Source organism: Egretta garzetta, unplaced genomic scaffold, assembly GCF_000687185.1.
Source record: "Egretta garzetta isolate BGI_Z169 unplaced genomic scaffold, ASM68718v1 scaffold732, whole genome shotgun sequence".
Lineage (NCBI taxonomy): Eukaryota > Metazoa > Chordata > Aves > Pelecaniformes > Ardeidae > Egretta > Egretta garzetta.
This window is the reverse complement of record NW_009259029.1, coordinates 1,188,818-1,202,163: the sequence shown is the minus strand read 5'-3', so window position 1 is coordinate 1,202,163 and position 13,346 is coordinate 1,188,818. Positions and strand designations below refer to the sequence as shown.

General features: G+C 41.2%; 3 protein-coding genes across 3 annotated transcripts; all 3 read right to left on the bottom strand.

Moving 5' to 3' along the window:
- Positions 1–1,444: 1,444 nt before the first annotated feature.
- LOC104122552 (UDP-glucuronosyltransferase 1A1-like) lies at positions 1,445–3,278 on the bottom strand. The gene is made up of 2 exons (XM_035890255.1): positions 3,271–3,278; positions 1,445–2,366 (listed from the first exon to the last, which is right to left on the bottom strand). Exons 1-2 carry the CDS (start codon positions 3,276–3,278, stop codon positions 1,445–1,447), a joined length of 930 nt encoding a protein of 309 aa, XP_035746148.1.
- Positions 3,279–4,352: 1,074 nt separating this feature from the next.
- LOC104122551 (UDP-glucuronosyltransferase 1-6) lies at positions 4,353–5,228 on the bottom strand. Its single transcript, XM_035890254.1, has one exon. The coding sequence runs from the start codon at positions 5,226–5,228 to the stop codon at positions 4,353–4,355; it is 876 nt and encodes a 291-aa protein (XP_035746147.1).
- A 6,255-nt stretch (positions 5,229–11,483) lies between these two features.
- Positions 11,484–12,857, bottom strand: LOC118451872 (UDP-glucuronosyltransferase 1-6-like). The gene is made up of 2 exons (XM_035890253.1): positions 12,012–12,857; positions 11,484–11,537 (listed from the first exon to the last, which is right to left on the bottom strand). The coding sequence occupies exons 1-2, from the start codon at positions 12,855–12,857 to the stop codon at positions 11,484–11,486; spliced, it is 900 nt and encodes a 299-aa protein (XP_035746146.1).
- Positions 12,858–13,346: the final 489 nt, after the last annotated feature.

Sequence of the window (13,346 nt, the reverse complement as noted above, 5' to 3'; positions counted from 1 at the left end):
TGATGCTCTTTAACCTCTGAGCAAGATGAGAGTGAGCTTTGTCTTCAGAGGAGACTGATTTTAAGCTGGAGCTGCCACACAGCCTTGCCTGCAGGCAGGATTCCTCCCGCTGCTTTCCCAGAGCATCTGCGTGGGTTTGTCCCTAAGGAGCCATTAAGCAGCTCTGATGGACAGAACAGATAGGAAAAAGATCTATCCTGATAGAAGTGGCCATTGTGGGGGTTGATGGCAATTTGAAAGAGACTTTTGTGAAAAAGTAAGTTCTGAACTCTAGCAGCTCAACAGAAATAAACAGTACTTTCAACGGGCAGCATCAGGTGAATTACCAGGAGGAATAAAGCAAAGCCTGAGGGCAATTAAAGTTGGCTCTGTGGAAGATGTGCCAGGCTTGTAAAATGCAAATCTATTTTCTTGGGAAGCTTCACTCATTCATGTTCACAAAAGCCTATGAATTTGGAAGAAGAGTAGGAGTGGTGATAGGCAAGAGTAATCCATTCCCTAAGACTCAGGGAAGACTGGCAAGTTAAAAAAGTTCAAGGGAAGAATAGAGGAGAGTCTGTTTAAGTAACATTCACAAAAGATAAAACTTTATCCTTTCTAGGAAACAATGTGATTTATTGCTGAAACAGCTGGATGACACTAACTACAGATTAATCATCTGCTCAGGAGAGCTATCTCCTATCTCCTTTGCCACTTAATCTCTGGCTTCACATGAGGCTGTTCTACTCACAGCACAAGCAAGCAAGAATATATATCACGTGCAGCAACAATCTAATGTACATCATGAGCACCACCAAGCTAACATACATCACATGCATACCTTTATCAAGCACTTCTTAGGCCACAGATGTCCAAGCAACCACCCATCAACAATTCCCTACTCAAACTGGATGTCTCCTAAAAATGCAGTTGAGAATTCAGCTGTCTAGTTTTTGTGATGCAAGCTGTTGTTAGACCAAAACCTTCACCTTCGACTCAAACCCAAGACTGCCATTACAGAAAAAAGCACATGATGACATTGCACATAACCCAGTGAGTTATTTTTCTGACTGGATAAGCAGCTAATGCTCTTGAAGAAATATTCTACTGCCTCTTATGTAAGGCAAAGAATTTTTGGAAAAGTCGTTACAATTCACCTGCCCTTTTTGCATTATTTCCTGGACAAGGTGGTGTTTGTGTACCTGACTTCAGTTGGAATTAAATACAACATAGCATGCGATACGTCACCAAACAAAATCCCTATGTTGAGCAGACCCAGGGAAATGAGATGGAATCACATCGTGTTTTCCTGGTCAACTGTATCAGCCGGTTTTTCATGTGGATTGGCTATACAGAAAGCGTGAATCTAAATTATTTCTTTAGGTAAGAAATGTCCATATCAAACACAGTATTAGACCTCACCCAGACCATGCAGGTGTTATGACTGCCAGAACTTTCCTCTTTGTTACACCTTTCCCAGCCAGTCACTGACCTGAGATAATGGTTTCTTCTGTCCACAGTTTATGCCTCCAATGAAAATCATGTTGGGCATTACAGGCATGGGATAGTCAAAGACAAAATCAAGTCTCTTCAGCCAAATGGATCCATGACTTAAAAGCTGTGTAATTGTCATTGGCTTTTGGAGAAAGTCTGAAGCCAGGCTTTCAAATGGTGAAAAGACTATACTGCAGGTGAAAGACTCTGAAAGGCTGATCAGGAAGTTCTTCACTCTCTGAGGGAATGTCATATGATCTGTATTGAGTGAGAACATTCGTGGGATGTAGGACGGTGGGTCCGGACACTGAGCAGCATGAACATCTATAGCACACGGAACACCCCGCAAGAAGAAAACAGTAGGCACAGAAAAGTGCAAAGCAATTATCTGACCACAGGGTGTCAGAGGATCTGTAAAGATGGCATCAAATTTACTTTCTTCAATGTATTTCATCATCTCTTTGTTGTACAGTAAGGAACTGCAGGAAGCTTGAAACATGGCAGAGGTCTTTCTGAAATTATTCCAGGTATTCAAAAATCTCATCAGGAAGGGCTCTTCACTGAAAGAGTTTGTGCTAAGTGAGCGCATAAGTTCTTCCATCTCTTCCTTTTTGAAAGATACAGGATATGTTTTCAATTCATATATCCCTGAGGAATCTATCAGCATTTTGCTGTCTGGTGCGATGACAACTACTTCATGCCCCCTCTTGCTCAGCTCAGCCAGCACTTCCTTCATACTCAACCAGTGGCTGCCCTCCATCGGGATCACCAGCAGTTTCCCAGCAGTGGCAGGACCCAGGCAGCACAAGAAGGGGAGCAGCACAGCCACCAGCATGTTGCAAGTTGGACAGGCAAGAACCCATGCACAGAAGAGGCCAGGGGTGGTTTGCAAGCTTTTGTAGCAATGCTCCACATATGTAAACACACAACTTGGCAATGCTTTCTTCTGATACCTCTGCCCTTTTGACTTACCTCACATTTCAGGTGTTCACAAGTTTGCATGCAACAGAAGTCATGGTAGGTGATTAATGATTACAAAAGGTTGAGCTGAGATTTGTACTTCAAAAGCAGGTTTTCGTGAGCGTGAGAAAGGTGTGTCTCCTGTCATAAACTTCACTCTCCCAAGCTGAGACTACAGCTCAGTGCCTCAGCCTTCTCTTCTTCCAGTACTAGGACCACAGGCTCACAACACTTCTTACCATCAGCAAACCATCAACCTTTACTGCCATTTTATGACAGCATGCTCTAAGGTACATGGGAATCCATGAAAGCAATGTATCCACAGAGTGGATGGACAGAAACACTGCTGAGATTACCCCACATGGTAGTACTGGGTCTATAAAGAATACAGCAAAATTGCTCGTTTCTATCTCGTGTTGGAGTCCTCTGTGCCACTGAAGGCTGTCAGAGTTGTCACAGACTGTAGTAATTCGGTATTTTTTTAATAAGCTTTTTCTTTTCTAATGAAATTGAAGCAAGTAGTACAGTGAAACATAATTTATGGTAAAGCTAAATATGAAAAATCAATGTTGAAGTACCTGGGGTTTGGGTTTTGTTTTAATAACCAAAACCAGTTGGTACAATTGAGAAAAATTAACTTTTTTTTTCATCGATGCAAACCTGCATTTTTTGACCATACACAGCCAACAGAAAATCCTTCCCCATCTCCACATATACCTTCCTTATCCTATATAACCCCTTATCCTATCAGGTATAGAACTAAGTTGCAAAACAGCAGTTCACCATTGTACCTCAGTTAACATAAACCAACAACAGGTTTCTAGTTCATGAACTCACGAGTTCATGGCCCATGTCAGTTCAGTTCATGACTGAAACAGCTCATGAACTCTGTGGGGCCAGATCCTTCTCAGTTGTAAATTGCTGGGTTTCAAAATGTTGGTGATGAACCCAGGAGCACTAGAGACTGTCCTGGTAAGAGGATTGGCTCTGCCACTTCCAACCCAAGCATTTATATGGTCAAAAGGGAAAGATATTAGGGCTTTCTTCTACGCTACTCTGTTTCAGAGGTACTCACAATTTGCAATACGTGAATATCCCCTTCCTGCTTTCCAACTGCTATAGAATGTGCTGTACTTGATTCAGAGACCTGGCTGGTACCCAAAAACCTGAATGGAAATTTATAGAAGACATCCATGCCCAGAAAACCTTAAAACCTAATTAAATAGTCTATGAAAGAAGGGGAGGATATATTTTTAAAAGGTTTTCTTATGAGGGTTAGATATTGACACCTTAACATAACAGGAAAGGTGTAAATGAATCAATCTGGCAGATGGATGTGACAGAAAAAGAACGGATGAGTAGCTAAAACCTTAAGCCCTATAATCTTCAACATCTGTGAAAGGAGAATGGGTATACAGAAGTATGGACATGAGACAGCTGGAAAGGGAGGACACCATGGGGCAGACAGAGAGCAGATTGTGCTTATCAATGTTCTTCAGGCTCTTTCAGACCAATATAGCCAATTCCTCCAAGCCTGGCTTTGGTTGTAGGGACAGCTCTTATGAATATGGACATGGCATAAGAAACTTTGATGAAATGGAAGCTACCAAGTCTGGCTCCTGTTCAGGAGGAAAGATTGCAACTCACCAAAATTCAGGTGACCTTTGGCTCAAGAAAACAGCTTATCATTTGCATAAAAGTTACATGTCACTTAAATTTTCATATCTGATAAGACTTTAGGTTTGCCAGGATATGATTTAATCCAAATGCTTTATACTAGGAAATAACATTTCTGCATCATGCAGGATTTTGCATTAGCTTTCCATCTTTAAATACCAAGGTGTTGCCAGTTAGGTCATGATGTAAGGACGCTTAAATGTTTATGTTCTTGACTTTTCAATAAAAACAAAAATAAAATTTTATACCTGAGACAGTTTTTTCTTCTGATCACAGTTTATCCCTCCAATAAAAACCATGTTTGGCATCACTGGTCTCGGGAACTCAAACACAAAATCATACCTCATTAGCCAAACAGATCCACGGCTTAGAAGGTCTATAGCTCTCACATTCTTTTGAAAAATCTCATATACAAGTTCTTCAAATTGAGTGAGCATAGGCTTACAGTAAGCAAACTCCAGCACACGGATCAGCATGTTCTTCAAGCGTTGAGCAAATGTCATGCTATCTGAATTATACAGGAAGAGTCTGGGGACGTAGGAAGGAGGGTTTGGACACTGGGTAGCTTCAGAATCCATACCGCAAGGAAGCCCCCGCAAGAAGTAGACAGAAGGAACTGAAAGATACTCAGCAATTATTGGTCCGCACAGCAGAACTGGGTCTGTGAGAATCACATCAAATTTGCTCTCTCTCAAATACTGCATCATCTCTTCATTGAGCAAAAGGCTCTTACAGCTTGTGAAAAAGAACCCAGAAATTTCTAACATGCTTCGATACATTGTAATAATAATATTCAAAAGAGATTGTTCAATAAAATGAGCGTTAATGAATGACTTGAATGCGACAGCTAAATGTTCCTCTGTGTAAGGTATTGGATATACTTTCACTGTATAATTCTGAGGCTCCTTTGGCTTCATATGCAAACTTGTTGATGGTACAACCACAACAACTTCATGTCCATTTTGCTGCAGTTTCTCCACCACTGGGCGCATGCTGAGCCAGTGACTTCCATCCTGAGGTATCACCAGGATCTTCCCACCTTCAGCAAAGATTAAAGATGATGTCAGAAGAAGAAACATCCAAGTACATTGGTAAAAACACTGAAACGGAAGAGCCATTTTGGTGGAAGTAAACCGGAGAGTTCTGCTCTGGAGGCACCTGACACAGTCCTTTATATGAAGGTCCATGCAAGCTGCAGGGAACTTATTGACTACAGAAATCAATATTTAACTTCCCAATATTGTTGTGGTTATCCTACAATTGCTCATACAACAGGGAAGGGTAGCACACTGTTCTTGAAAAAAGATGTCCACCTTTGTACTTTTTGTTAATTTTTAAGCTTGGAAGTATGTCAGCACATTCCTTCCTTCATGAAACTAAGATGACCAGGGATGTCATCTTGTAATAATACTTGTGGTTAATACCATTGACTTGGTAAGTACCCAGTGAGAAAATAAGCCTGGTTTTGCTTTCAAAAGGCATGCCTTTAAAATACACCCAGAAGGATGAAAGGAAAATGCAATACCATTTCCTTTATGGACTAGCCTAACTGAGAACACCTAATCAGTATGTAGGAGGCTGATGTTAAATTCCCACCTCCTGGAAGCAGTCAAACCTGCATGCCTCATGAATATATCACAGCTACCAGGATGTACCATGCAGTCCCAAATCTGAGGAGGAGAAGAACAATCCTGTTTGGCTTTTTTCCCCATGGTACTAGACAAAAAAAAAAAATGAACTAATGATGGATTCAGGGCACGTGAAGGGAAAGGAGGCTTGAGTAGACTTTCTGGGATACAAGAAGGGGCCTTGACCTTTGATCACTGTCCTGAAAACCCTTTTTATGCATTGTGAGAAAGACAAAATTTAGGAGGAGATATCTTTTACTAATCCCACTGATAACACACGCACAGAAAACCCCAACAAGAAAACTAGGCTTCTGAGCTCTTTCTCCTTTCACAGATACAGGCAGTAACATAAACAACTACATACAGATGTCTCCTGGACCTCTTCAGCTATGAGTCCTGATGGAGCTGCAAACTGGCCTTTCCTCTTACATGCTCCTTTCTGGGCAGCAGCCCAACTTTGATGAGAAGAAAGATCCTCTCTTGATTAAATTAGCCAGGAACTTGGTAGTTGGACCTGTGGGTTTAAATCCACTCAGAGGGAGGCACGTGTTTCCTGAGGGAGGAATTGATTGCTGGGCTGTTAAAAAACAAACAAAAAAAAAAAGGTGGTAATACCCCAGCTTCGGTTTCCAAAGAATGCTCCACTAGGGTGGTTTGACTTCTTGTTTGCTGGCATTCACTGGTATCCTCTGGGAACATGCAGTGAACTGAGGCCCTCAGGGCTTTGCTGGTGGATGTTTTGTCTTTACGAAAGTAAAAGTAATGCCAGACCAAAGTCTTTTGGGTGGTGCTAAGGAAGAGGTCCTTGTGAAGAAAAGAGCTGATGCAAAGCTATGAGCAGCACAAAGTTTTTTAAGTGGTGGTGGGATTCCCAGCATCTTCATTATGGAGAAACAAACACTTACAGCCTTATGTAATGGGGTTTGCCTCAGTAGACACCCAAAGGGTGTTAGCACTGCTCTGTGTAGCTTCACACTGTCATGCTGACATGGAGGAACCAGCATGCTGACATGGAGGAACCAGCTTTAGACATGGAGAACCAATTCTAGAGACAGCCAAATATGGGGGGAGTGAGAGTCAGGAGGTAGTTTTGTAAGGCACAGACTGAACAGATTTACAAATAATTCTGATTGAATGCTGGAGATTTGAAGATAAAGAGTGTATTGCAAGTTCTGTGGTAAGAAGTGACCAAATCCATTTGGAAGTTGCTGTTTGGTGTGGTTTTTTCCTCTGCACTTGGATATGACCTTCAACAGCAAAATCAGTTGGCTGTAAACAATATACAAAGTTAATCTTCCAGTCTCCATATGAACACAAGTCTCTTGCTAGTATGGCTACACTTTCTTATGGACTCAAGACTACCTACTTTTTGTACCAGGCCATCAGAGAAAAAGCTGTGGAAAAGGTGAGGCAGAAACAGGAAGGACAGAATTTAAAAAAAGATAAATTAGAGGTAATCAGAGAACAGACAAACAGACAAAGAAAAGACGATGTTCTAAGGTTAGCACAGAATCAGCTGAGGTCAGATCTAAGCTGGGTAACTGTTATTCAGAAAATTAACAGGCTGGCTCTTTTTTCAAAATAACATGGTAGGTTTACACGTTTGTTGTTCACTATCCAGTAGCAAAGGGCACCTGGACCCCTTCCAGGTTTGAAGGGCGCGGTGCTTGTTATGGACTCCTGTTGTACATGCAGATGAGCACTGCAGATTAGTAGTACAGGAACAGAGGCCTCAAAGAGTGAGAATCACGTGTGAGCTCCTGGCATGTGGAAGGAAAGGCCTCCCCACTGGATACTGAAGGGCAGACACTTTATGTTCAACAAAGCTGAAGCTTGGGTGGCTCAAGACTGCAGATTTATTTTCCTCCCAGGAGTCTCTCTCACCACAAGGTTTGTGTGGGTTACTCCAGGGTGTCTCTTTGAGCTGGCAAGAAGCATTGCCATGATGGAGCAGTGCTGCACTGGCATGCAAGCAGCTCTGAGGAGCTGAGACTGCTTGTACCTCGATCCATAACCATGTTGAGAGGTTTGGGTGCAGGTGTGCTTACCCCTCATCCTATGATTGCGTCAGCTGGAAAATGTACTAAAACTTCCTCAAACTGCTTGTCTCTGAGTTGGACTGGTTGTGGTGTGGATTTCTTCTAGCCTGAGCAGCAAACAGTGAGTGGCACTAAGGGAAGAGGATAGCAAATGGTTGCCTCAGCAGATACTTGTTATATGAGCAGCACTAAAATTAGAACTAAAACCAAATGTTTGTTGAGGCAGCCTAGAAGTGTTGGTTTTATCTGCTGGATTTGTTTTCCTGTTGTTAGATGAGATTGCTCACCCGCAGAAACAGGTTGTTCAAATTCACGAGTAATGCTGTAATTTGATTTCTCAGGTTTTTGGATGATGGATCATGGAAGAATCCTTGTGTAATTGAACCCACTCATTCTGTTGGTTTTTTTTTTTTTTTTAATGCTAAACAGCATTGGTCAAAAGGATTACAGTAAAATGCAGGTTGCTAGCTGCTGACATGAACCTGACTGATTCCCTCCTTACATTTTACATAGTTATGGAGATATATTGGCATTCACCTGCACAGGTTAAGATAGTATGTAGTTTGGCTAGCTGACATCAGAGGAAAAACAACCCATAAAACTGATGATATGTTGACCGAAATTGGAAAGTAACCTTACTCTAAGTCTTTGCAGTAGCAAGAAGCAGCAGGCAGGTAAGCAAATCACAGAACACAGATCTTTTCTAGGGCAGCTCTTTCCTAAGCAGTAAATAGAAATCATATGAAAATGATTGTATGTGATCCTGAAATTAAAAGGAAGACAGGTGATATTTAAGGCTGCCCAGGTAACTGTAATTGGAACATTTCCTAATTTTTGTAGGGCAATGTGTTTGATATTGGTAAATTTAATAGTCTTATAGCCTTTCTAGACTTTTGTGCATAGACCTCTGTGAAATACTATACCTTTAGACTCACATTACAGAAGGTGTTTTAATTTAATCAGATGACAAACTTCCCACAGAAAGGGAAACTAAGGCAGTAGTTCCATTTGATAGGAGTGAATTTTTGTGGAAAGAATTGTGTTTTACAGCTTCCTTCAGTATCTCTTCTTCAAAATATGGGAGGCACAAGGATGTGGACAAGAGCAAACTGAAGAGGACAGTGAGATGAACTGTTTGGTTAGAGCAGCTCTTTCAGGTTGATACACACTGTGATGTACAAAGATGTACAAAGCATGATAATTAAACTTCCTTTTTCGAAATTAGCACTACTTTTACTGCCTAATGTTGTGTATTTTCCCATTGCAATACAAGGCAGAGGAACAGTATTGTCAGCTTTAGTACTCAACATCCTTTACAAAAGCATAATAAACAGATGCTGACCTGATATCAGGCTGCTCTGAACTGCCACTTGGTTCATCCACACCCTGAATATCACACAAAAAAACCAATCCTAGTATTTGGTTCATGAACACACTGATGACTTCAGTGCTGAAAATGGAGTTCCCCTATAGCTGTACTAATCCTAGCTACCCATGTTAGCAAATTAACAGTACCTGCAGACATGATGGGATCTCTTCTGAGGTCACACAAAGTAACGTTTGGATTGTGCAGGCTTTTGGAAAGTATGTCTCTGTGTACCCCAGGTATGTGTGCGTGCTTTGGTACTGCTTACTGTATTCTTTGGCTTCTTTCCAAAGACTTTGAATTCCACTTTAGTTGCATATTTCAAAGGACCAGTTCGAAATGTCTCCTTATCAGAGCTTTCCAGATGCTGCTGGCTCTGGCAGGAGAGTTTCAGAACAGGACCTGTTTTCTTAATCCTTGTGCTGGAGCGACAAATCACACGGTCTTTAGTTAGACTTTTCCTTTACTTAAGTAACTACCTACTTAAATCCAGGGTTATTTTAACGTTTTAAGTTAACCTGTTGTTTAAATAAGTAATGGGTGGTTTAGGTTTAAAAACACAGGAACAACTTTGAAAGGTTGCTATAGCTTACATTTCTGAACTTGCTTTGATCTAATCATATGAACTTTGTTTTTACCAGATGCCCAAAAAAGCAACTTTGCATTAACTTTGGCTAAAGATGAGATACTCATCAAAGTATCTCAGGGCTCAAAGTCTGAGTTCATTTGCTATGTTCCCCTAACAAGGGACCACTTACCATGCCAGCCTTCAGGTACTTCTGGAGTCATTAGAGGACTATGCTGGCATAGGATCTCTGCTCAGCCAAGATACTGGGTCTGATTTCCTGCAAGCCTTGTATTAAAACTGCAGGCACATTGCAACTTGATAACTGTGTCTGTTAATGAATATGTAATTAATACTGAGATGGATGGCTATGCATGTGCAGGGCAAGAGGAAATCCAGCCTGAGGCAGCCAGTGCGGTTGTCTTAGTCAATGAATAAATGCAGTTTGTGTTCCCCAGGTACTGTGGTTGCATGTTCTCCCACTCCCTCTGAGACTGCACGCTGTGGATGATGCTTATGGCTCAGGAGGGTCAGGGAACTTCGGATTTAATTCCCAGCTCTGTGCTGATAAGACCTATATGCCCAGTTTTGCAAAAGCACAAGCTCCTCAGCACCCTGATTGCCTTCACCTCCAGACCAGGTACTTCATATGGCAGAAAGGAGCCCTCTTCTGGAATAAGGCTGTAACACTCGACTTTTCTGCCTGTGGAAAGCTATGGGAAGAGGTGTAATGGGATGGTCTGTGGCTTAATGTCCTTGTCTGAGAAAAGAAACCACATTTTGAATCTCTTATTCTCTCTCCCTTTCCCAATCATCCTAACTTTTTGTTTTCTTCTCTGTTGAGCAATGGGCTACCGGGTTTCAGAGAACTATCTATTCTTATCATATATTTCTGAACAGTAATGATCAACCCAAGGCTTACCACTGTGTATGGATAGGTAGATTTTTTTTCTCTCATATGACTTACTTCACATTTGTTTACACTCTACTGCATTATTGCCTTGTTGCTGGGCACTGTTTAAAGTGAGAGATTCCTCTGCTGTCTGTAGAAAATGTAACTAGAAAAGCCAGACTGAAGATAGGAGGAATACATGAGGTTTTTTGAGGTTTGGAACATATAATTTCCACCAAATGACAAATGTCAGTGTGAAGATGGGAGATGCCAGGTATAAAATAAGGGCAGGATGGTTCTACCCCTGTAGCAAGCTACAAACTGTTTGTAGCTTTGAGACCTTCAAGATATGAAAGTAAAGACTTACGACCTGTAACCAGCAAGAATTTGCCTCTTAAATCTCAAACTATGAAGTGCCACTCTCTTGAGCCTAAGGCAAAAGAATGCCCTATTTATAATATTATTCTAAGATTCTAATTAATAATATTCTTTATTTGCCTTATTCCTTTCTGAGTTCAGTGGACTCTGCATAAACCCATCAAAGAATATACAAGAAATCTGGAAGAAGAAAGAAAAAAACATTCAGCTCAAAGATATTGTATTGCAATTGTGCAGTGATATTGTGTGACCACAATTCAGAAGTGAGGAAATACTTTCAAAGGAAAGATATTGGTGTCCTGCATTGTGCCTGGAAAGAAATGTCTAGTGCTATTAATTGTTTTAGAGGCTATATGGTAACTAACACAGTAGATTTAAATTTCTAGATTAGCTTGCAAAACAATTCTGCAGAACCTCACAGAACAATTCAGGTAAAAGCAAATGTGAAGAAATAGGTACAAAAACTTATCTGAGTTTTGTGTACAAGTGTGTTTCACCAAATACACTATTTTAGATTAGTTCTTTCCATTTCAACATCACATTTGTGTTTCACCATGATCTACAAACAGAAGCAACTTAACATTAACAACCAGTTTGGAAACCATATGTCATGAAAACACAAGCAAAGCAAATTAAGTGACTTTGATGAGCCTAGAGTGAAAAACAAAAGACGACTTTCAGAGCATGGCCTTTGGGTTTTTGGTCAGGTGAAAAAAACATATGTCAGACTCCATGAAAATTAAATCAAAACTGTGTCTGATTGGTGAATAATATACATTCACTGAAGACAGTAATTTGTAGCTGGCAGATGAAGTCCATTTTCTGTTGGACTTGTCAGAAAATCCTCATTAATTCAAGTAAGTCATCTGCCTCCTTCAAGGTCATTTGATTTCAGCCTGTGGAAAACAACTGCCAAAATCTGGTTGTATTAAATCTTCACCACAAATGAAAAAGTTCTATAGCGCTAAACTTCCAGAAACAATGTAATCACATTTCATTGGAAAATGTATAATTTGGAGGGAAAAGAACATACCTTAGACAGCGGTTTCCTCTGAGCACAGTTTATACCTCCAATAAAAACCATATTGGGCATCACTGGTCTGACGTACTCAAACACAAAGTCAAATCTCAGAAGCCAAATAGAAGCAGAGTTCAGGAGGTCTAGTAGGGATACCTCTCTCTGAAGAACTTCGGATGAGAATTTTATCGCATCTTCATAGAAACCATTACAGTACACAAGCTCCAGGAGGGCAACCAGTGCATTTTCCACTCTCTGTAAAAAAGTCATGTGGTCTGAGTTGAAGGTAAATAGTCTTGGGGTGTAGGACAGAGGGCTTGGGCACTGTGGTGCTTTATAGTGTAAGTTGCAAGGAAATCCTCTCATGAAGAACACAAATGGAAGAGAAAAATAATTAGCAAGTGTTGCTCCGCACATAAAAATGGGGTCTGTTAGGACAGCATCAAAGCCACTTTGGTTCAGGTACTGCAGGGTCTCCTTGCTGCTGAACAGGTTCTTGCACTGAACAAAGAACGTACGGAAAACGTGTACTGAGTTGTTGTATAGCACTAGAGCATTCAGAGGGAAAGGTAGGTCCTTCAGGTGAGTGGCAACGTATTCATGAAAAGCATTATCCAGCTCTTCTAACGTGTAAGACACGGGGTATGTTTTCACTGTGTATGCCTGCGTTGTCTTCATCTTCCAGCTTACTTCTGGTACAACCACCACCACCTCATGTCCTCTCTCGGTGAGCTTTTCAACCACTTGTTGCATGCTAAGCCAGTGGCTTTCATCCACAGGCACCACCAGGAGTTTCCCTCCATCTGAGAGGCCAGGAAGGAGGAAGATAAAAATCCAAGCACAGCAAAGCTGGAGAGTCATGTTCCTGTGGTCAGAATGCAGACTTCAGGCAGTAACGTGAAGATGCTTTTGAAGGAAGCTGATGGGTTTATTTGTTGAGTTGTGCTGCTTTGTCATAGTCTTCTAGTTAATGATTCACTGCTTTGTGTGTGGGTTGGTTTTTTGGTTTTTTTTTTTTCATTACTTGTAAAGCCAAATGCAGTGACCCTTTACTGTGCTGAGTCATTGGAGTTCCTCAGTTTTCAGTGGTGAACTAGCTCCTCAGCATGCTAGTCAGATTTCACAGGACTTCTCTCTTGATTGTTGACATGTCCTGTCTTACCCCTTGGCCAGGGCCAGGGAAGGCAAGTCTGGTGCAAACAACTCCAACACCACAGTAACAAATGAAAACAGCCTCAAAAAATTTCATTGTGGCTGGAGACATGGATGTTCAGATAATTTCTCTGAAGACAGAACAGGAGAACCTCAGGATAAGGGGAAAGGGCAGATGAACCAACTCTTCTGAGCCAG